General features: G+C 42.7%; 2 protein-coding genes across 3 annotated transcripts; one reads left to right on the top strand and one right to left on the bottom strand.

Annotated features, from left to right (window-relative positions):
• Positions 1-775: 775 nt before the first annotated feature.
• Positions 776-9,875, bottom strand: LOC138622154 (voltage-dependent anion-selective channel protein 2). 2 transcript variants are annotated; one of them, XM_069700723.1, is made up of 9 exons: positions 9,689-9,875; positions 7,942-8,012; positions 6,237-6,286; positions 4,714-4,866; positions 4,568-4,620; positions 3,781-4,002; positions 3,047-3,197; positions 2,892-2,949; positions 776-2,047 (listed from the first exon to the last, which is right to left on the bottom strand). In XM_069700723.1, the coding sequence occupies exons 2-9, from the start codon at positions 8,006-8,008 to the stop codon at positions 1,956-1,958; spliced, it is 846 nt and encodes a 281-aa protein (XP_069556824.1). In that variant the 5' UTR covers positions 8,009-8,012; positions 9,689-9,875; the 3' UTR covers positions 776-1,955. The 2 variants fall into 2 exon arrangements, with proteins under 2 accessions (XP_069556824.1, XP_069556834.1); XM_069700733.1 differs by lacking the exons at positions 6,237-6,286; positions 7,942-8,012; positions 9,689-9,875 and adding an exon at positions 5,866-5,928.
• A 1,792-nt stretch (positions 9,876-11,667) lies between these two features.
• On the top strand, positions 11,668-23,081 carry slc25a1b (slc25a1 solute carrier family 25 member 1b). The gene is made up of 9 exons (XM_069700710.1): positions 11,668-12,070; positions 15,665-15,772; positions 16,955-17,054; positions 17,139-17,277; positions 19,573-19,657; positions 19,856-19,960; positions 20,044-20,159; positions 20,758-20,831; positions 21,634-23,081. The coding sequence occupies exons 1-9, from the start codon at positions 11,956-11,958 to the stop codon at positions 21,746-21,748; spliced, it is 957 nt and encodes a 318-aa protein (XP_069556811.1). The 5' UTR covers positions 11,668-11,955; the 3' UTR covers positions 21,749-23,081.
• The last annotated feature ends 706 nt before the right edge of the window (positions 23,082-23,787 follow it).

Below are 23,787 nucleotides of genomic sequence, written 5' to 3'. Positions count from 1 at the left end.
AATTAAAAAGACAACATTTAAACACTGAAGCTGTCGGATTCTTCTTGGATGCGACCCCCCCACCACCCCCCCCCCACCCCCACCCCGGCCCCGTGGCGACAAAACACCAGCGTCTCACGTCAAGTTTTTAATTTGATGAAAAGAGAATAAATCTTAAAGGGATAGTTGGCTAGTTTTGGATAGTTCAGCATTTCAGCCGTCGCCGTCTTGTTTTTTTTTTTTTTTAAGAGAGCCAGAAGTAACCATATTTGGATGAGCTGGAGGCGGAGCAAGGGGCGGATCGGTGAACACCACGCCCCGCCCATCTGTACCGGCAACCTGACTGCAACCCCCGGGCTTGTCAATCAAAATAGACACGCCCCCCCCAAACATACAGATTTTTGAGTCCTAATATCTAATGAATGCTGGAACTATTTTCAGATGGACCGCGAGAACATGAATACTGATTGGTTTTGTATTTGAGGAGAGAAGTTGATGCTTTTTCAATGGGAGTTTATTGGAGACAAAGATTTTTTTTTTTTTTTTTTTTTTAAAGCCGGTCCCTAGTGGCCCCGGGTGGTATTTCACTTCGGCAATTTTTATATACACAATATATTTACTTTGTAAAACTCGAAATTCTCTTACACCACTCTACGGTTTTAGGACAGAATAACTACTACGCGTTTCTGGTTTTAATGATTGAGCTTCATACGCGCCAACAGGTGGATTTTCGTGGTTAAAGCTCCGGAAAGTACCGGTAAGCGTTTGCAGAGGAAGGAATAACATTTATCACACGTTTGTTTTTCCAAATTTGGTATTTTTATTATGATAATTCCTTTAGTTTACATTGGAAAAAAAAAATGAGGTACTGTGTCTAAGTGTCAAAGAAAATGAATGAGCCTTATAACTATGACATCACAATTAGATGGAAAAAAAAACAACAAAAAAAAAAACACACTGTGATGGAATGGTAACCAGAGAGAGAGAGACGGGACGGGACGGTGGCGTGGGGACGCACCGCCCTCGGTTTGTCCTGTCTGGTGTTTGGACCGGAAGTCACTCGGAGGGACGAGCAGCTGTGTTTCGTTTTCGGATCTGAGGGAGGTTTTTTTGTTGTTGTTGTTGTTGTTGTTTTTTTCGAGAAAGCGATCGCCGACAGCAAAGAGACGCGGTCCCCGAGCGGCGCGAGGAAACCGAGACGGTTACCGAGCGGGTCGCCCCGACGTCCTCGCCGGAGACGGATAGATGAAAACAACACGGTAGAAATGCAAACTAACTACGCGAGCGACCAGAAGATTCCACTACGTTGGTTTCACCTACCGAACACCTCGCCCCCCCCCCCCCCCAAAAAAAAAAAAAAAAAAAAAGGATGAAGAGATCATTTAGGAGCATCTGCTACGATATCCTTCGTTCGGCCGAAGCGGGGCTCCCGCCTTCGCCTCTCGACCTTTTAACCTTCGGAGAGTGTGTTGCATCAAAACACCGACATGGATTAAACGGTCCGCGGAGTTTAAACAACACAACCGATACAAAAGGAAAACAAACCAGACACCGCGCACCATTTTTTATTTTTTTTTTTTTTTTATAACCGAGCTCGAAGCTCCGCGTCCACGTTTTCTTTTCTTTCTCGCATGCTTTTTGGGGGAACGCCTTAACGAGCTACACGTTTACACCGACGACTACTTGGTCCAACACCGACACGGGGGGGGGGGGGGTATCACTTCATAAAAACGGGCTTTCGACCTCCCGATTTCCTCTGACGGGGAGTTCGGACGTGACGACGCCGAGACTCGACCGTTACCGTCAGAGATGGTCATTGCGATGGGGAGGGTGGGGGGGCCGGGGGAAGCGAGGGGGGGGGGGGGGCCTACATGATGATGGTGGTTGTGGTGGAGGAGGGGGAGCAGAAGACTGAGTGCTGATGTGGGCTTTTGTTCTTCTTCTTCTTCTTCTTCTTCGTTGGTGGGTCTCCCCGTTTACGCCTCGAGCTCGAAGCCCATGCCGACTTTGTGTCCTCCGGCGTTGAAGTTCTTCCCGTCGATGAGGGCGGAGAGGGTCACCTTGATGCCTGCAGAGACACGACGACCACGACAGGTCGGAATCATTTCAAAAAAATAAAGCGATTTAAAAAAAAAAAATTTAAGTGAGGTTGTAAAAGCAAAAAAAAAAACAAAAAAAAAAAACAACAACCAGTTTTTGCCACAAATAGACGTAGAAAACCTTCCTGCTGCCTCCTCCAGGAAGTTCAGCAACTATTTCACTGGTGTCAGCGGTGACGTCGTCACCCTTACGTGACTCGTTCGTAGCGCTCGTACTGTAACCGCCGGCGTAAAGACGCAGCGAGGAAATAAAAAACGTGAGCGGACGTTTTGATCCGTTCCCCGTTTGCCCGGTTGAAGTTCCTGCATCACACCGCTATTACAGCATCACGACTTCCTGCGCGGGTTTCAAATTAAAAGCCCTCTACCGTTTCAGTCGGCAGACACCCTTCGCTTCTTTTCAACGAGGCTTTTATTCTGAAACATTTGCTGGAACGTGCTGAAGACTTTCGAGGAGTCGTTCAGAATGACCTTTCAAAACAGAAGGGTTGTTTTGTTCTGTTGACTTTGTTAAATTAAAGCACAAATCGCTTCGAAATAACCACGTACGGCTGTACGTCTGTCTTTGTGTTATAGGAAAAATAGGACTATGAAAAGCATATTTGTAAGGTGGGTGGTGGATGATGAAAAGCAAATTTATTATATTTCATGAAAAAGTCACCGAAAAGCTGGAAGTGCAAAGCAGATTTCGGGGCCGTCTTTGGAAGAAATAATAAAAAATAAACAAAATCGGTGAATTGTTCTCGGGAAAAGAAAATGGAAGGAGACTCCGGACGTGTTTTAAATCACCAGGGAGGAAGTTGCGTAACCTACCTGGCCTCAGGCTCTGGGTGTAGCCGACTCCGATCAGACTGGCGTTGTTCACTTTGGCCTGCGGGGGGGGGGAGAAACGGGAAACGGGAAACGACGTGAGACACGGCGGCTTCACGGCGGCTTTCAGCGGGAGTCGGGATTAAAACGTCACTCACAGACAGAGAGGCGTCTTTGTCCAGCTTGTATTTGGCGGCGATGCCGAAGCGAGTGTTGTTGCTGCCGGCGGTCCAGGCCAGAGTCACCGCCGTCTCCAGCTCGTCGTTCACCTTCTGGTAGATGGAGCCGCCGAACTCCGTCCCGTCGTTGCTGGGGAGAGGGACGCGGTTGTTTACTGATTCGACGCCGGACAAACGGGTGGTCGCGACGTTTGAACGACCGCCTCCTTTACATTAGATTGGTCGTTCGGGGTGACTCCGCCCCCCCCTCCCCCCATTTCTGCCACTGACTTTGTTACCTGCCGAACAATATTTGTTGACGCCAATTTTATTAGAATGCGATTTTTTTTTAAAAAGAAGAAAAAAAAAGAGGACATTTTTATTTTGGTACAAATCTTTAGTTTCCATGCCGTTTAGAGGGGGAGAGTGTAACCCAGGTTTTTTTGTAGTTACAATTTACCGATGTTCCCTAAACGCCTCGCACGCAAACTATTGCTCGACGCTCCACTTTACACATGTTCCCTAAACGCCTCGCATGTTGTCAGTAGAAACTTGCTCGGCGACTCCGTACGAAGACGCCAAAACTCGTATATATGTGGCCAATTTTTTTTTTTTTTTTTTTTTAAAGAGTGAAATATGATATTTTAATGTTGAACAAAACGTATATTTCTTTTTTTTTTTTTTTTTTTGTGAGCGGCAGAAGTCGACACGTTTAAACTCGTGAAACCACTCACACGTTGGTGTGCAGCTGGAAGTCTCCGGCCCGGTATCCGAGGGCGAAGTTGTTCTGGGCCAGTTTGGATTTGGCCGTGTCGAAGGCCGTCTGGTAGCCGGCCAGCCAGCCTTCGTAGCCCAACACAGCGGCGCCGTGGATGATGGGACCCTCGAAGTCGACGTCGCAGCCCAGGTTCACGAAGTCGCGCTTGTAGCCGGTCTTCAGCTTGCCGCTCTTCTTGCTGAGGGAGTGGGTTGGAAAGGTCAGAGGTCAGAGGTCAGACTCTCTCGTGTGTTTGTGATGCCCCGTGGTTTTACTTACTGTAGGTCATAATGATAATAATAATAATAATAATAATGATTATACGCCTCGTCTTTTACAGCACTTTTCAAAACGGTACAAAGTGTTTTACATGGAGGAAACGGATTCAAACATTTTAAGCATCAAATAAAAACTACAAATCGGGGATTAAAAATCGTAATCGGGGGAAAAAAAAAAAATTCCAGGTAAAGATAAAAGACAACAAAAGTCATCATTAAAAGGGTGTAAATAATAAATACAAATTTAAAATAGCTTACACTTGATCAAATATTAATTAAAGACAAATATGAAGTTAAAAAAAAAGGAGAAAACTGCTTCTAAAAAGGACTTTTTATGCCGCTGGAAGAAGTGTAAAGATTGATTTAAATTATTAACAAAAGAGTCCGAGCTCCCGTCCGCCAAGTCTGAACCAGAGTGTCACGCTCATTACATGAAGTTTCTTAGTTATTCGAACTAAACAAAAAACAAAAAAAACCCAGACTCACCCTGTGTTCGGTACAAAAGACATATCCAGGGCGACCTTCAGTCCTTGAGTGAGCTGCGGGCGAAAGGAAAGCGACCGTTTTCACGCCGGCGAGACTCTCGCAAGTGAAATCTGACCGGATCTTAAAACCCGCGAAACACGCCGTACCTGGTCCTCCACGGTGACCTCGGTCGCCAGCGTGTTATCCGTGTTCCACTTCTGGTTGAAGGTCAGGCCCAGCTCCTTCATCTTGTACTTGGTCTCCAGGCTGCCGGAGGCCTTTCCCGTGTCTGTGTTACTGGAGCCGGACGTGTTGAACTCCTGACGGCGGGAGGGAGGGGAGGCAGGGGGGATAGGACAGTACGGAAGCCCAACAGTGTCAAAATAATCGACCACAAACAGTCAGTGTTTAAAATTGTTTTTAAAAAATAAGGACAAATCAGTGGCGTTGTACACTACAAATGAATGAATACAGCAACACGGAGGCAAGCAGGCGCCCTCGAGACGCGAACCCGCGCAAGAGAGCGCAAACACACGAGATGGACCAGAAATGGACAGGAAAAAAACAACAACACAACGATGAACACAATTAGGACCCGACAGGAATTATATTTCGGCCCGGGCTGTTTCTGGAGGACGTCCCGGCGTCGGGTGAAGTGGCCCGAACTGCAGTTTGTGAGCGTGAACTTCATTTATCCGCGTGAAAATACCGGGTATTGAACGCAAGTTTTATTTGAAAAAAAAATATATATATATATATTAATTTCAAACATCCTATTTGCATTTATCCAGTAAGAAAACGGTTCGCTTTGTAAACTACTTCTGAAATGTACACGCAGCGCTTTCAGCTTGTAAATCATTTGTTTTGTTCATTCCAAAACAAACGTAAGCGCTTGCAAACGAAACGTTTCCGATTTGTAACTCCTGTTCCCCCCGAAGGTAGAGAAACCAGGGGATTCCCGGAGGAGCCGGGGGGAGAAGACCATTTTTCCCCCCCCCCTCTATTTTCTGGTATTTTATAGACTTTTTTTTTTAGCCTCGAACAGAAGAATTAGACAAACTCGAGAGAACATCTACGCGGAGAAACGAAAACAAAAAAGCCATGAGACGGATGCTGGTGCTCTGGGAATGAACGACAATTTAAACCCGAGATGACGACGGAGAAACGGCAAAGCGAAGAAGAAGAAGAAGAAGAAGAAGAAGAAGAAGAAGAAGAAGAAGAAGAAGAAGAAGAAGAAAAAAACAGGACAGAAACCAACGTGGAAATGATCTCGTCTCCGTCTCAGCGGACGGGCCGAGCGGCTCCGACGCCGATCTTACCATCTACGTTAGAGCGTGAGCGGTCCGGGACGGGGGGGGGGGGAGTTTGGGGGGGAGGGGCGGCGGCAGCAGCGGCGGCGGCGGCAGCATGGAGACAGAGCAGGGGTTAAGAACAAAGGGGGGGGGGGAGAGAGCAGACACGTTTCTCTACGACAGGTCGGGCAGCCCGGAAACCTCGGAGCTCAAGAGTGACAGCGGCAGTTTCAGTTATTGCAGTTAAAACAGGAAACAGGTATTTGGAAGTGTATTCCCGAGCGGGTCCGTTTTGCCGGTCGGAGATCGGCAGCGTAAAAGGAAAACGGACCGCACAGGGAAAAGAGGGTTAAAAAAAAAAAAAAGAGAGAGAGAGAAAAGACAGAAGGTGTCCTCACCACCCCGCTCTGTGATTTGGTCTTGAGGTCCAGCTTCACGATGCCGAAGCCTGTTGGATGAGATGAGACGGTTGTGATCAAAAGATGAAGTGAAATTGCAGATTTTGGTTTTTTTTTTCATGACAAATTGTTGTTTTTTTTAAACATTTTCTTTCGTCAGGACCCCCGACTCAATCTTACGTCGACGTTCCCCGGCCCGACTTGTTATTTATCATCCGCTTAAAGCTTTTCCGAATTGCGGCGAAAGCGGACACGGTGGCGATCGTAACAATTTAAGTACAAATGCAGATTTTTTTTTTTTTTAATTCAAAATGTAACCTTTTTTTTTTTCTCGAGTTGGGACCCCCCCATCAGACACAATGCGCCGAAATCTTCTACAAACTCTAGTGTGTAGATATCGTGTTAGAACATTTCATACCCTCTTAAAAAGCACTGAGCGCGTACCATTTTATTGTGGAGGGCGTTGAACTGACTCGGTAACTTTTCCCAGTTGAAATGTTGCCGTTATTCCACCGGCTGACTTCTTCAATAAGTTTTGTCTTTAAGCATTTTTTTTAGCTGTTCCACATTTTTTGGGAAAATTTTACACGGACAAAGTTTCAAAATGGTCAAAAATGAAGCGCAAATGCAGATTTTTTTTTTATTTTTTTTCATGATCTAATCTTGTCGTTATTCACCAGATTTCTTCAACAACTTTTTTTAAAGCTTTTTTTATTTTATTTTTTTTGCCGTTATTTCTGCTTTAGTTATTCCAAATTTGGGGAACATTTTTTTTTTTTACAAAGGTACGGTCATAGTAATTGTTCAAAAAAAAAAATAAATGAAGTTGGTGACCCCCTAAACCTCATCAGATAAATGCACCTACACCTTCATCTGCTCTGAATTGTGTCCATATTGATCATATCTCCATTGTGGAATATAGATCTGCTTAGTGCATATGAGGGCTCATATGTTGTACGCTAATATAATTTGGGTTGTCTTCCACCTAAAAGTCATGTATATTGATGTATTCTTTGTTGGTTGGTGGAGGTGGGGGTTGTCTTCCTTCGCCCCCTGGAGTCCTCCAGACAGCCATCTGATAATGCCTCGAAGAACAACTGTATGTGACTCCACAGGTTGCAAACCTCCTACTGTGACCTTTTGGTTTGGCCAAGCAGTATCACTCTCATTTACATACACAGCCTTTTGTCTACACCTTAAGATTGGTAGTGATGGTACGACCTATATGTAAGTAATATGATATGATATATATATATATATATATATATGTGTTGTATTGTTGTAAACATATCCTAGCACAGAAGCACAAAATACATACTGACTGTAAGCATTGTAGAACACATTGCTTATGCAGGAACTTAATCACGTCGGGGTCACAGTAGGGTGCAACTCACTATCAGATCAAAAGGGGGATGTGGTTCAAATGGAGGACAGCGGAAAAGCACTGAGACAAACATGCTGTGCGAATGTTCCCGCCACAACCTAGGTAACGCCTCTTCCTATAGTATAAGTGTATGTGCCGGAAAGGGGGAAGTCAGACTCCAACAAAGAGACCTCAGGTTGATGTTGGGCTCTCCCAAGATGTCTTGTATGCTATGCAGGATATCTTGTAAACTACGCTTAATAAAAATCAACTAAGACCGGTAAATGCCTAAAAGACTGCTTCTAATAAATGGGAAATTAAAAAAAACAACCCGCGACTCACCGTAGCCCTTGCTGAATATGTCCTTGGCGGCCTTGCCGAGGTCTGAGTATGATGGAGGGACAGCCATTGTGCTGCAAAACACAAAGTCGGAGATTATTATTATTGTTTTTTGTTGTTGTTGTTGTTGTTGTTGTTGTTGTTGTAAACTGCCAGGTCGAAGCCGCAGACTTTACAAGACACCGGACGACGCGCGTTCATTATTCTGCTCGGGCGTTTCGACATCCCGAATGAGTCGGTGTCGGGAAGCAACCAGTTAAATTACAAAATAAACACAATCGTAATCAGTTACTGAGGGGGGGGGGGGGGGGAATACAAGATTTGACCTCCTGTCGTAAAAACTTAAAGCCCCTACAGCTCCGCTGTACGCTTCGTTTGCGAGGAAATGTGTCGTTCATCTGCAGCCGCTGTTTAAAATGCGGGTGACCTCGGCTTCGGAAAGAGGTCAGTTGTGACGAGGTGGTTTGGTTTCAAAAGATATAAATCGGAACAAATCATGGCAACGCGATCGTTTTTTTTTTGGTTTTTTTTTTAAACCGTTACGTTCGCGCGGCTGTATCGTAACCACAACTCGTATTTTCCTGCAAACGTGTGTTCTCGAAATGAACGACGAACACATCTGTCTGTATTTTTGCGGCGTATCGTCGCGGTATCATTTTACACCGCCCGCCTCCGTTGGTCGCGCTTTCAAATCAACGCATTTCAATCGAAATCGGACGTTAAGCTGAAGAGCCTTTAACGAAAGTTTGACGCCAAACAAGTGTTGAGTTTTGTTGCGGTTTTTACACGGATGATGTAGTTTTGTTGTTGTTGTTGTTGTTGTTGTTGTTTTTGGGGGGGAGGAGGGGGGGTCGACTTTTTCCGCTTCACTGGCAAGTAATTAAACGTAATAAGCTACTTTGAAGTCATTGAAAACACGTAGGTAAAAACATTTTAACAGGGTAACCTGCTAATCTGTGGCTTATTACGTTTAAAGAGTAACCTCCCCGTAATGAGGCTCCTAATGAGGCTGCGGGTGTTCCCGGAGACGGCCTCACACTGTCTGGATCCCCGGAGGGGATTATGGAGGCTGTTTAAAAAGTCCCGCAAATAAGTGTGACTCACTTCAACAAAAGAAAAAGAAAAAAAAAACATTTCACTGCATATTATCAGAAGAGTGCAGAGGAGCAGACCCGGAGGAACAAAAGGCTGCAGAGGAAAGGAGTCTTTTATAGTAATAAACCCACACTGTTACAGCTGGTTTAAATAGTTGAAGACAGGAGTGTTTTCTGCTGTTTATATATATATAAAAATTAAAAAAAAAAGGTTGGTGCAGGTCTTATTTTGGGGACAAAGGACAACAGATGGACAGAGAGATGGAGGAGGTGGGGGTGAGGTGGTGGTGGTGGGGGTGAGGTGGTGGGGGGGTTTGACAGCCAGCTAATGAGTGCACGCAAGGACTTGAGACTTAAACACACACACACACACACGGCCTGTTTAAAAAAGCTCAGCCTACTAAATGCGCGACAGGATCTCCGGGTCTGCTCTATAACGCCGTGACACCGGAGGATTAAAGTGTGCGTTACAAAGATGGACATCATGACGTAACGCGGCGCCGCCTAGCTTCACCCGCTATTACGAGCTAGCCTGGGTGTCGCGCTAACCTTGAGTGGGAAGGCGCAATAGCTAAATTTATTATTTATTTTTTAAAAGCTCCCTGCGGTGGGTTTAAAAAAAAAAAAAAAAAAAGTCGTCGCGGCGGCCCGTTTACCTTCTTTACCGGCGCAGCAGAGATGTTTTGCACGTGGGGAGTCTGCGGAGCCCGGAGCGTCCCTGGCGCGTGGATGCCGCTGAGTTTGAAAGCCTTTTATTTTTTTTTTTTTTTTTTTGTTAGCGTTAGCGCCGTCTGTAACGGGACACAGGGCACAATGAAGGAGACCCGCCACGGCGCATGCGCGGTATCGTGAGAACGGCGGCCAAAGAGTCGGTGCGGAAAGCGCAAGAGCGAAATCCGACGTCCCGCTGCTTGTCGAACGGTTTCACGAACGAAGGGGAGCGAAAAAAAAAAAACTATCGTCAGACGTCCTCGATCTCACGTTGTTTAAAGCGGGGGGGGTTGTAGACAACTAGGAAGAGTCGAAGCGTGGGTTACTTCACTGTAGGAATTACAGCGTTTACGGAAATGAGCGTTTTAGTCGTTAAAACGCCGTGAGCTTTCGTAGTAAAACAGCTGGCAAGAAAAACTATGAGAGATTATTTAATTTAAGAGACGGATTCAGCCAAAAGGAATCAACTTTTCCCGATTTTTTTTTTTTTTTTTTTTTATTCGGTTTTATTTACATAGCGTCAAGACTCTAGACAAGCTACCCCAGGGCACTCTAGGCAAGATTTATTTGTTCAGCACCTTTCATACCTCCAGGCTTTACAGAATGCAATTAAAAAAAAAACATGATAAAAACGATTAAAGCAAGTCAATAAAAGTAGGCACAATTAAAACCACCCTGGAAATACAATAATAATAATTTTTTTAAAAACAATCACAAACACATATGTCAATTAAACGTAGTGATAAACAGATAGTCAGTTTAACATAGTAAAGGATCTTACAAGGTTACAAAGAGGAACCCAACAATTCGCACGAGTCATAGCTGGGAGGAAAAAAAAAACGTGTTTGGCCCTTATTAGACTTTGCTTTGTTGTATTATGTTACATGATTGTTGTTAAGAAAGACATTTGAAGCTACAGGTATGTCAGAAATAATATACTTACCATGGAAAAATTTTACCAAACATTTTGTAGACGCAGTGACATCTAATGGATTCATTTTAGCATAACATACCTAAAGCAAACGGGAGGGTAAGTTCAATGCATTTTTCAATAAGATAAAGGGACTCAAAAAGAGACTGTTAATAGCTTATTAACAGTCTCTTTTTGAGTCCCTTTATTATTTAATAATGTTTTATAATTATTTAAATAATTATTTATTATTTATTTACCTATCAAAACACTCTGAAACAAAAGCCAACTGCAGTTGTTGTTTTTTTTACCACAAAATGTTCTTGCTTTAATGTATAAATAAAAAGTTTAAAAAACAACGTTAAAAAATAATGAATTTAACATCTGTAATTCGTAGACATGAGTTCTACCTCTGTTCCTCTTGTAATGTTTTGTATCGTAACTTTGCTGCCTTTTAGGTAAAAAAAAAAAACTACAAGATGTGCTCTACCAAATGGTTCAGAATATAAATAGCAAATTAGTATATTAGTGTATTAAATTAGTAAACTCAAATTTGGGCAGTATTCCAGCTCATTTATTAACGTTTCTCTAAATAAAATTTTTTTATTAGTGAATTATTTTGAACCCTTTGACGTTCTGCTCAACCGTTCTGTAGTGCACATTTATTAATGTCAGTTTATATAATAGTAGATTATACAGAAAAGTGGCTACGTTTCTAAATTGTATTATTAAAGTTAATTAAACCACTTTCGCATCCTGTTTTTTTTTTATTATTAGTAGTATTATCTTTTAAAAATTTTACAATCGGAAAAATTTGCGGTCCCCCTCAAGTTGAATTACCCGCTTCGCCCCTGCTGCGATGTGAGAAACGGCGCCCCCTGCAGGCTGAGCGCCGCACTCACGGTGGGCACACGATCTCCCCCGGTCCTCCTTAAATGTTTGTGACAAACGTGCTGTTTTTCCGTATCGGAGGGGGGCAAGTATAACGTCCTGCCCCGCCCTGAACGAACACTGACTCGACGCTATCAACCGGAGAGTGCGTGTATGTGTGTGTGTGTGTGTGTGCGTGCGTGCTTGTGTATGTATGTATGTATGTGTGCGTGCGCGTGTGTTTGCGCCGTGGAGTGAAGTTTACTGTCAAAAGTGCATCAACTCCAGATCAGCATCTAAAGTCCAATGGTTAGCACCGCCTCGTGCACACCGCAGCCAGACTGCACGAGGAATTGAAAGCAGACTGTGGGTTTGTAACTGCAGCACGTCGACCAAACAGAGGAAAGTTAGGCCGGGGGGGGGATCGCCGTCATGTCGGGACAGAGTCGATTCGTGAGCCCGTTCCACGGACCGCGGTGCCTGGCTGCCGCTGCTGCCCCGGCGGGGAAAAACAAGTTTACGCACCCGGGCAAGGCCATCCTGGCAGGTAAGAAAAGTTGGTGAGGGAGGAAGCGGAAAGGCTGCGAGGAAAAGTTGTTTATAAGTTTCAAAAACCTGAACCTCCATCTGCAGATGTGTGAGCAGAGCACGGCTGGATGAAGCTCCTGCATGGCCTGGGGGTGGGGGGCACTTTAGTTGTTGGGCCCCTTACTTTTAAAGCAGAAATGAACTGTTAGAGCAGATTTTTAGTTGTCAATATTCCTTTTCTGTCACAGTAAACTCAAAATTTAGTGTTTTTCTGTGTTGCGCAGACAAAAAAAAGCAGTCGAATATGTTAAGTTGGGCTGCAGAGGATAATAATGAGCATTTTCTGTAATTTTATACTGTGAACAATTAATAGTTTGTCAAAGAAAAATAACTGTCAGACTTATTAACTACAAAATCAATTGCACTAAAAGCATCCTGTGATGAAATAACACTATCTTGCACAAGGTTTTCTTAACCCTGACACAGAAAAAAATTGTTTATTTCCTTGACACACAAAAATATGAAGACGGTTAAAGTCAGCGTCCTTCTTCAAGACCCGGGACACAAGTTGGAGCGTTGGAGGACCTCTCAAAAGGGCAAATATTTGACAAGTTTGCTAAGAAATCTAATGGTGTGGAATAAAACCGGAGCATTAGTCTGGTCCAGAAAGTGGGATAGATATGTTTCACTGGCTTTCAAGTCAACAGAAGAACATTAAAACAGGTTCTGCTCGATGTCATCATCCTTTACTTCCCTCCCACAAACAGGTACCTGCACCACAGGCCTGTCAATCAAACAACACGCCCCCTAAAACATGTCTTTGAAGCTTATTTTCTAATTAATGACGGATTATTTTCAGATGGACCTCCAGAAAACTAATAAGAAGGAGTGACTTTAGCGAACAACACCGAGATAACTGCTGGAGACATTTTATTCACTTTGTATTTTATGAGACGTTGAATGGGAGTCTATGGAGCCGGAGGCTTTTTGGAGCCAAACTTCAAGTGGCACTCGGTGGTACTGCAGCTTAAGGCGCATCCGGTCATGCGGGGCTCAATTGGTGAAAACAAAAACGTAAAAATTGGATCCTATGTGGGACATCTTCCAAAGTTACAGTCTTTTCCCATTAAATTCCCTCGTTTTGTGACTGATGTGACTGCAATTTTGCTTTATAAAGAACGTTACTTGAGGACATTTCCACTTGATTTTGTCTAAATCAGACTGTGAAGACCTCGTTCAGCTTCAGAGGAACTTTCAAAAAAAGGACTGCGGGATTTATCCATCAGTGTGAGCAGGAGGAAAATAGAAATCCTCGATTCAACTTCTCAAAAAGTGTCCAAAACTTTTCATTCCCTCCCTCCAGACCTGTTCGGACAAACCTGCTGTAAAAACATGCCGCTCGGCTCGGGCCTGCGGGAACAGTCCGGTTCGTACCGGGAGTCGTAGACTTTAGCCCAGACCCTCTACAGAGAGTGGGATGTACTTTCTGCCTCTCATTAGTCAATCAGTGACAGATGCGCAAATGTCACGGGGGATAATCATTCCTGATAGCATTGCGACATCAACACGTGTGCAACTGCAGGTGTTCGAATATTAAGAAGCTGAAATGAAAAGCTTTGTTGCACATCGCTGTCAGCAGTTCAGTCTGTGTGTGTGTTGTTTTTTTTTTGTAACATACCTACTGACCTTTTACCGTGTTCAGAGGCCCCGGCTCTCCACGTTCACCGTCATGAGTCACGGTGACAAAGCACTTTGCTCCGTCAGCCTGCGTTCACCTACATAGCAACACGCCAGCTGCAAGTTCATTTAAAACCTCTTTGCACAGGAATGGCTTCACTTCCCGCATCTGCTGCAGCTTCTTACTGAATCATAAAAACGGTCATATGAAAGTTAAGTCGGTTAATGGTAGAGTGCGATAAGCAGGATATCAAATGATCGCACTTTCAACCTGATAAAGGAGCCAACTGGATGACGGTGTGCACCGATCAGCGGGTCGCAATTCGTCGCTGATTCGTCGCTTTATCGACATAGATACGAATCCAAATTGTACGCAGAAGCACCTCGCTGCTAAGATAACGTCTCCTGAGTGTAGCTTCAAATTTAACCGACAATTTTTGAAGAAATGTGTCAAAACGTAAACTCGTTCCCTTCAAAAAATTTCACGTTTAAATGTCAAATATGACATTTCAACACTGCTGTAGATATTAACAGAAAAATTGTCTTTTTTTTTTTTAACAAACTTTATCCGGTTCATGATAATTATTAGCATAGCTTGGTCCTGTGTGCTTTTCCTGCTGCGATACTTCTACAGATACCACCAGTGGTTTATGAGTATGTTTTTATTATTGCTGCAATTATCTGCAAAAGGAAGTTATTTCTGTCTGTCCGACACGTTGGACTCGTTGAACTGGTTCTGTGTCTTTTTTTCCAGCATGAACACGGGAACATGCTGCAGGTACCACTCACTAGCTCGTTTGCAGATGACGACGATGATGAAGATGATGATGTGGACTGTGTGTGTGTGTGTGTGTGTGTGTGTGTTTTTCTGATTCAAGCTTAATTTATGGGTAGAGCTACAGCTTTTAAAGCCACCCTCTCACTACCCAAACAAACAAAAATGAAAATGCCTGGGTGTGTCATAACCAGCAATGTTGGCGCTCCGAACTCGGGAGCCAAAACGCATTCGATGTCTCGGTGAAAACGTGGGATTGCTGAGCTGTAGTCTTCTGTTTGTTTGTGCACGAGCGGCCTTGACTTTGCTCGTTGGATTTCTTTGCATGGAAATGTCACGTTGAAAGAATGCGTATTCAAAGCATCGACAAAAGACCCTTTTATAAATGTGTAAGGATGAAGTCAAGCCAAAGCCAGCAGTTTTTTTTCCGTTTTTTTTACAGCTTCCAGATTTTTGTTTACTACTGCTGCTAAAATGTGTTTATTTCTAACCACATTTGAGTAACTTTTTCAACTGTTGCACTAAAAAAACGTCACTCTTCCAGCACTTTTTTTTTTTTTTTTTTTTCCCTATTGTCTATATTGGAGGAATTCGGCTGCTGTCAGACCTCTGATTTCGGGTTGCTCCACAGTAATGTGGCCAGCAGTGTGTGCTGGGGAGGCTACACACCCCCTTGCCTTGGAGTGGGGCCAGGCAGTATCTGTGGGCGGGATCGCACCGGGATCAGCTGAGCCAATCGGCTGCAGGCTGCGCGTTTGCTGTTAAACTGCAGATGAGCGACCGCTGGGATTTTAAGGTGGAGCTGCTGCAACAGTGCACAGTCGTGCACAGTGGACTCGCTAACAACTTTTAAAGGAAACCTCAAACACCCGCGACAGGATTCTACTGTTAATTTGATTCTTTTCATCACATTTATTCCCATTTCTTGCATCTTTTGTGTCTTTTTCCTCGTTTCCGAAGCATGTTGTGTGTTCGTTTGGTTTTTTTTAAACAGATTTAGGTTTAAATGTTGCATTTAAATGAATCTCTTACTGTAGTTTGACAATCAGTAGGTTGTCTTGTGTCTGCAAGTTAACGCTTCTTTCTCCCTTAAATGCATCTGTGTTTACCTGACAGTAAAAACTTCACGATGATGTTAAATCACATTTTCTGTTATTTCAGGTGGGATTGCGGGAGGCATCGAGATCTGCATCACCTTCCCGACGGAGTACGTGAAGACGCAGCTGCAGCTGGATGAGAAGGCCAATCCTCCCAAATACAGAGGAATCGGTGAGATTCTCCTCGATGTCCGTTTTCTTTTTGTAACCTGAACTATTTAGTTAGTTCTGAAACATGTGAGTGTAACTTTTATTCCTCTACTAACATCACATGTGAGGATAATAACTGTTTTCTTTCCACCAGGACATAGGGATGTGCAGTCAGCACTGATGGAGCCCTGAAAACCTTTAATTTAATCTATTAAAACCCTCTGATTGTACTGACTTCAGCTTTGTAGTAATGCACCAGGAGTATCTGGATTATATAGCAAGAAAAAAAACAAGCAATCAATGATCTGGATGTTAAAAAACAGTATCAATAACCTTGATGAATTCATGAGTGTGGGATCAATCTTCTCATCTACAAACAATGTAAGACATTGAATAAATGTGTTTCCCAAACTATTAAATTAAATTACATCATGTAAAATGGAATTCAATTATGTTTCATTTCATTTAATTAAAATTCATTAATTAAAATTATGATAGATTCATTTAATTTAAATTACGATATAGTATATCAAATTAAATTACAATAAATTAAATTGTTATCTTTAGTCAAAATTGAATTATACTAAATGAATAGAATATCATTACGATAAGTTCAATAAAATTAAGTTAAATTTAATGAAATGAAAATAAAATTATGTAAAGTAAATAAAAATATGACAAATTAAATTACATTACATATGTATATTAAAATAAATTTAATGAGATATACCTTATTTATATCCCAGTGGGAGACTACGAGCTAAATTTAGAGCCAGGATAAAACCGTAAATCCAGTCTGGTAGAAATCACTGACCACACAGAAGATAAATGTCGTTTTTGACAAAAACCACAACAGAAAGTACAAAAACAGAGCAAATAACGACTCTAACGGTAAATTCACAACAAATAGATTTAAAGTTGTTTACTTGAAGAGCTCGGGTATGAGTTCACACACTGGAGAACTGATGTGTGTTTACGAGGGAAGTTGTTTTTTGGCTCGTGAACTTTGGCACAGATCATGTTTGTCTGCTGTTTGCGACTCAAAAAGAACTCAAGACTTCACTCGAACGACTCGTTTTTTTTTACAACCGTACAGCTGCTGATTGGTTGAACAGAAGTGTTTTGTTTTTCTTAGTTTCCCCGTTGCCTGTTTTTTCTTTGTCACTGAATCCCTCTCTCTTTCCTCCTTCTCCTCCTCCTGCAGGGGACTGTGTGAAGCAGACGGTGAACAGTCATGGGGTGAGAGGTCTGTACCGAGGTCTGAGCTCGCTGGTCTACGGCTCCATCCCCAAAGCGGCAGTCAGGTACCGACCGACAGGTACCGAATGTTTGCAGTGCTGCAGATTATTTCCTCTTTGAGTCATTCATCTTTTTGTTTCCCCCGACAGATTCGGGGTGTTTGAGTTCCTCAGTAATAAGATGCGTGATGAGAGCGGTAAACTGGACAGTAAGAAAGGGTTCGTCTGTGGCCTCGGAGCCGGAGTGGCAGAAGCTGTGTTGGTGGTCTGTCCGATGGAGACGGTTAAGGTAAACAAAGATAAATAAAACGACTTAACACTGTTGTTTCACTCATCCGGTCCGCGCAAGTTTACAGTGCAAGAAAAAAGTTGTTCTTTTTCTGTTGGCGTTGTCGTGCCAATAACGACGTTACAGTACACCCTCTAGTGTTATACTGCGATTAATACAACAAGTTACCAACTAAATAAAATACGCAATCTAAATGTATTCTTTTTGTGGAGCAATACGCTCCCAAAATATAAAATTTTTTGCTCGTGAGATCTCCGTTTGCATGGCAACACACGGGGTATGACTAACAACTGGAAAACAATCAGTCACGTCAGTAGACTTAGCAACGACCCTAGCAACAGAGAGGATTTCTCGTCTGTTTTATTGCTTTCTAGAGATGGTTTCTCAAACTGAATAAATACAGCACATAGAAACACTAAACTGCTCAGCTAGCTCAGTCTGGTTGTAACCAAGATATCTGATGAAAAAAGATATCCATGGACTCATGTATTTTTTTATTTATTTTAGCACCGTGTCGTGTGTTAAAACCAAAGCGGTCAAACTGGCCGCCGCTAGGATTTTAAGCGCGACTAAACGTGGTGCTTCGGTACGGGTGCTTGGAGTGACCAAAAAGGACCAAAAGAGACCAGATTTCACCTAATGGATCACATTTAATACACCTACAACAAGTAAAAACAACATTGTATTAATATTATATGAAATTCAGTTCTAATTATACATTCCCATTGAGAAGGCGGAGTGATATTTCTAGTGATGAGCAGGTAACCTCTGCCCGCCCAACCACCTGCCCCCTTGACGCCATCCCATCTCACATTCTCCAGTCTATTGCTCCTGACCTTCTTCCTTTTCTCTCCCATCTTATTAACAATTCTCTGTCAACTGGCTGCTTCCCGAACTCTCTGAAGGAGGCGAGAGTGAACCCTCTCCTGAAGAAACCCACCCTCAACCCGGCTGAAGTAAACAACTACAGACTTGTCTCTCTTCTTCCCTTTCTTTCCAAAACTCTGGAGTGAGCTATCTTTAACCAACTCTCCTCCTATCTTCACCATAATAACCTTCTTGACCCTCACCAGTTTGGTTTCAACAGACCACTCCACAGAGACGGTCCTCCTTGCTGTCTCTGAGCAGCTTCACTCTGCTAGAGCAGCCTCTCTCTCCTCTGTCCTGATCCTTCTTGACCTTTCTGCTGCATTTGACACAGTGAACCACCAGATCCTTCTTTCCTCCCTTCAGGACCTCGGTGTCTCAGGCCCTGTTCTCATCCTCCCTCAACGACCGCACCTACCGGGTAACTTGGAGAGGATCTGTGTCTGAACTTTGTCCTCTCACTATTGGTGTCCCTCAAGGCTCCGTCCTGGGTCCCCTCCTCTTCTCTCTGTACACCAACTCTCTCGGTTCTGTCATTCACTCGCATGGCTTTTCCTACCACAGCTATGCCGATGACACCCAACTGATCCTCTCTTTTCCCCGATCTGAAACACTTGTAGCCGCACGAATCTCTGCCCGTCTGACTGACATCTCTCAGTGGATGTCCACACATCACCTGAAAATTAACCTCGACAAGACTGAACTGCTCTTCCTTCCAGGGAAAGACTCTCCCACCCTCGACCTGACTATTATCTTGGACAACTCTGTGTTATCCCCGACCCTGACTGCTAGGAATCTCGGCGTGACACTCGACAGTCAACTCTCTCTTACCGCCAACATCACTGCAACAACATGTTCCTGTAGATACATGCTGCACAACATCAGGAGAATACGTCCTCTTCTCACCAAGAAGGCGGCGCAGGTTCTGGTCCAGGTTCTGGTCCAGGTTCTGGCCCAGGTTCTGGTCCAGGCTCTGGTCATCTCACGTCTGGACTACTGTAACTCCCTCCTGGCAGGTCTACCTGTTAGTGCCATCCGACCTCTGCAGCTCGTCCAGAATGCCGCAGCTCCACTGGTCTTTAACCTCCTAAATTCACTCACACTACTCCGCTCCTCCTCCTCCTCCTCTGCCCCCTTCACTGGTTACCAGTAGAACTTCAGTAGCACTTAAAATGGCACTTACTGATAGCACTTTGTAGTTTGGCTTTCTTGAAGAAATTGTGTTTTCTTGATTCCTGTTGTTCTGGGTTGTGTACCCTCATGGTTGAAATGCACTTATTGTAAGTCGCTTTGGATAAAAGCGTCACCTAAATGAAATGTAATGTAATGTGTGCTGTTATGATGATTTGTTCCAAATATACATTTGATCAATCGGATCTCCGGGTCGGAACTACTTGTTGTATAATCAGTGTTATGACGTCCTTTCAGGTCAAATTCATCCATGATCAGACATCAGCAAACCCAAAGTACAAAGGATTCTTCCACGGAGTGAAGGAGATCATCAGAACTGAAGGTAAGAAGCTGCAGTATACTGCCCCCTACTGGTCCACGTCCTCCACATCAGCATGCTGTTTCGCAGTAAATTACTCATCATCAATTGCAATTAATGCACATCTATAATTCAGAGGATGGGTTTCTTCCTCCAGCTAATTAATCCTGAGTTTGTTGGTGTTTGGTGTGAAGCATATTGATAATGTTGATGTGACTGCAGGACTGAAGGGGACGTACCAGGGTCTCACTGCCACGGTGCTGAAACAAGGCTCCAACCAGGCCATCCGCTTCTACGTCATGACCTCACTGAGGAACTGGTACAAAGGTAGGACAGTGAAATAAATATTTATTGTCACTGCATGCAACCAAAAATGAAGCAAAAATAAACGTAATTTTTTCTAACACAAGGCGATGACCCCAACAAATCCATGAACCCTGTGCTGACTGGACTGTTCGGCGCCGTGGCCGGAGCTGCGAGCGTGTTTGGAAACACTCCTCTGGATGTCATCAAGACCAGGATGCAGGTTAGTCCAGTGACACGTTTAGTCCAACCGGCAGTGACTTCACCCGTTGGTTTGTGAACGTTATGAAGCCTCCAGTTCAGATTTCGTTCGTCACCATCTTGCTAGTTCGGAGCCGTTTGGAGCAGGAAGTGACCATATTTGGACGAGCTGGGGGAGGAGCGAGCGGTGGATCTGACTGATCTGATTGGCAACCTGACGATACTATGTCCCGCCCACCGATAGCTGTAACAGGCCTGTCAATCAAACGGACACGTCCTCAAAAACACGTGTTTTTGAAGCTTATTTTCAAATTAATGACTGATTATTTTCAACTGGACCTCCAGAAAACTAATAAGAAGGAGTGACTTTAGCTAACAACACCGAGATAACTGGTGGAGACATTTTATTGACTTTGTATTTTATGAGAGAAGTTGAATGGGCGTCTATGGAGCCGGAGGCTTTTTGAAGCCAACCTCCAGTGGCACTCGGTGGTATTGCACCTTACGGCCTAATTTTTCAGACTCGGAAACTACGTTTACGTTTTACATGCAGTCTGTGGTTTAGTCTCCTGATTTAACCCTCAGCTTTGTGACTAACGTGTTTGTATGTTCCTCAACAGGGTCTCGAAGCTCACAAGTACAAAAGCACACTGGACTGTGCTGTCAAGATCATGAAGTACGAGGGACCGATGGCGTAAGTTCATTTTCAGGCTGACTATAGACTTCACATGTTGAGTTCTGTTTATGGAGAGTTTGCAGCTCTCTGAATGTCTTCGATTTTAATCACAGTTGGACTTTATCTCATATCTGTAAAGGGTTCACAGATTTAGGGTTTTTTGGGGGGAATTGTCGCGAGCAAAAAATGGTTGATTTTGTGGCGGCGCTTCTGAAAAAGTTGAGTTTTTGCAATAAAATTTTGGAAGCATGCAGTTTGTTTTGACTGTTAGAGAAGAGGGAGGTTTGCTGATTGTAAATGAGTAGGTTTTTTTTTGTTTTTGTAGCAAATTTGGTTTGGAAAGGCTACTTTATGCTGGAATATTTTAAGCAAAGCTTCTGTTGACGACTTTTTTGCGGAAAAATTTTAATTTTACAAAATTGCAAGCTCCTGCGAATATTGTGGAGATTGCTTGAATAATTTTTTTTTTTCAAAAGTGTCGATATATCTTTTTAAGAACAATTTCATATTTAACTTCATATTTGTCTGACCAACAGTGATTATTATTTTTTAACTGTCGCAAAAAAAACTGGAAACTTGCAAATTTGTTGAATTTTTGAAACAGGTGCCAGAGAATTTTTTTTATATTTTTTAAGCTTATCGTCCCTTTAGTGTGACAGTGGTTTGTCTGTGCTTCCATTTTGGATGTTTTACAATAATAATGTCATTATATTAAGTATTTCTACGATAATGCATTTTGACTTGGCAGCTAATTTGAAACCACTACTCAATGTTATTACCTTGAGGAAGCATATTGATTCTCTCCATTTGTCCCGGTCAGGTTCTACAAAGGTACTGTGCCTCGGCTGGGTCGGGTGTGCTTGGACGTGGCCATCGTCTTCATCATCTATGAGGAAGTCGTGAAGGTCCTGGACAAAGTTTGGAAGACAGACTGAAACGGACTCCTAAGCGCTGCTCAAACAGGATGACACAAACCGGGCCACGTCTGAAACCGATCCACTTAAATCCTGCTTCTACTGTCGAATATCTACCTCCGAGTGATTTTCAGAGAGAAAGAAAAAAGGGATTGGCACGTTCTTGATTTTTATTTATAGCACAGTGGTTAAAGAGTGGAAACACTCTGCATGAGAAAAGCTCCAGGTTGCAGAATCGTTGCTTACAGTTGCTTTTTTTTTTTTTTTAAGGGAGGGAAGTTTGTTAAGAGCTCAGGGAAAGGAACGGTTTATAAATTTATAAAGACCTGCTCGACCAGAAAAAACGAGGGCAAACAAACAACCTAATGCTGTATTAATGAAAGAGAAACCAATGCCCCATCCAACATAATGTGATTTAGAAATGACAGGCAAAAAAATTATACTTGGAAAAAGACGACTATAAGAGATCAAACATTTTAAAATCCGATTTGAATGCAAGAATTCAGAGAAAACTGATGGGAATAATTAATATTCAGAACTAGATGCCTTAAATCAAGAAGAATTCCTGAGGTTGCGAAGGTTTTTTAAACATATCACACACACGTACACATCTTATTTAGAAATGTACATTACTATAACAATAGAGGTCGAGGTCGTGCATTCACTTTTTAACTTGCAGAGACATTTTAAAGTCATTTAACTCTACTTATGTTGATGCTATAATAAGTGCCTATGTATCATATGATTCATTTTCAGATCTTCTGAGATTAAGGATAATTGAATGTTGGACTTAGTCACTACAGATTTGATTAATAATACACACGCCGTCTTGGGTTCAGATGTTTAATAATCGCAGGTATTTCTGAGGTAGAATTTTGATAATTTTTTTTTGCTTTTGAGTTTTTAAAGTGTTGCCTGTTTGAGAGATGCCTTTAATAGTGCCTTCCATCTCATTCCATGGAGGACGAGTGGTTCAGATTTTATTACAGATTTTTAACTGTCATATTAATTGCCTTTGCTCTTTACTTTAACTGACGACCCAACGTCTCAACTGCTGCTCATAAACGTAGACTGAAGTTCGTAGCGTGTACGTCTGGCACGTTTACATTGTCCAGCTTATCACGAGATCTCTTTTGTGTAGGAAACACAACGTTTACTGTGAGTTGCCATTTTCAGCTTTATGTTTAACCTGCGTACATGCGGAGCCTTGATAGTCACAGCGAGGTAAATATCTCTGGAGTTTTTCCATTTGAACAGGTGAAAACTCCTCCAGTAGTTAAAGCCAAGTGTTGTGCCTTCAGTCTAATTCATTCTAACATGTGTGCTCACAAATAAACATGGATCAGGCTGCTAACGTTGCCGTGTCATCCCGGTCTGTACTCGAGTTTTTCAATTTTTTTCTGTTTTTGTACTTTGGCTCTACCACATGTAAGAGGGAAATATTGTGCTTTTTTTTTATTATTATTATTTTTTTTTTACTGCAGTACATTTATCTAAGTTACTTTTCATACTTAAGTTTGACAGTAAAAAAAAAACTGTGATAAGCTCATAAAATTCAAAACAAATTTCAATATGTTAACATGGAACAGAGATCTATATATTTAAAATTCTACACATTTTTATTTTCCCTTTTACAGAGAACAATTGTCAGGTTTATTGACAATAACAACAATTGTTGGTTTCAGGCTTACCGTGCTCCTGTCTTTGAAAAATACCTCTGTTGAAGGAATAACACTAGTGTTGGAAGGAAAACAGTGAAGGGAAAATAATCTCTGGCTTAAAAATCCGAACAATTCTCTCACACAAACTTCAAAAATGTAAATTTATGAAGGTTTACTGGTTTTCTGTGACCTTAACCTCCAGACGTTTTGCCATTTTGACGACTTATCAGACGAAAAAAACCAGCAATTTAATTACGTTCACATGGAGCCAATATACAGGCCTATTTCTTAATTGAAAACGCTTCTTCAAATTTTTTTTTTTTTTCTCTCCTTGGACTGTTCCCCCTTCAATTCTCCCTCGTACTCAGTATAAGGATTTTACGTTGTGACCTTGCCTTG

The sequence above is a fragment of the Brachyistius frenatus genome, unplaced genomic scaffold (genome assembly GCF_029030835.1).
Source record: "Brachyistius frenatus isolate BFR_SWC_R1_liver_20210118 unplaced genomic scaffold, ASM2903083v1 Contig_3, whole genome shotgun sequence".
Classification (NCBI taxonomy): Eukaryota; Metazoa; Chordata; class Actinopteri; family Embiotocidae; genus Brachyistius; species Brachyistius frenatus.
The sequence above is the reverse complement of the archived record's forward strand: the minus strand, read 5'-3'. Positions and strand labels throughout refer to the sequence as shown.

Excerpts from the sequence above, each read along its gene's own strand:
- slc25a1b (XM_069700710.1), top strand. The coding sequence starts at position 11,956 with ATGTCGGGACAGAGTCGATTCGTGAGCCCGTTCCACGGACCGCGGTGC. Across the intron at positions 19,658-19,855 it reads GGAGATCATCAGAACTGAAG|GACTGAAGGGGACGTACCAG; the intron begins GTAAGAAGCTGC and ends ATGTGACTGCAG. Across the intron at positions 20,160-20,757 it reads TCATCAAGACCAGGATGCAG|GGTCTCGAAGCTCACAAGTA; the intron begins GTTAGTCCAGTG and ends GTTCCTCAACAG.
- LOC138622154 (XM_069700723.1), bottom strand. The coding sequence starts at position 8,008 with ATGGCTGTCCCTCCATCATACTCAGACCTCGGCAAGGCCGCCAAGGAC. Across the intron at positions 6,287-7,941 it reads CATATTCAGCAAGGGCTACG|GCTTCGGCATCGTGAAGCTG; the intron begins GTGAGTCGCGGG and ends CTCATCCAACAG. Across the intron at positions 4,867-6,236 it reads CCAAATCACAGAGCGGGGTG|GAGTTCAACACGTCCGGCTC; the intron begins GTGAGGACACCT and ends TCCCGCCGTCAG.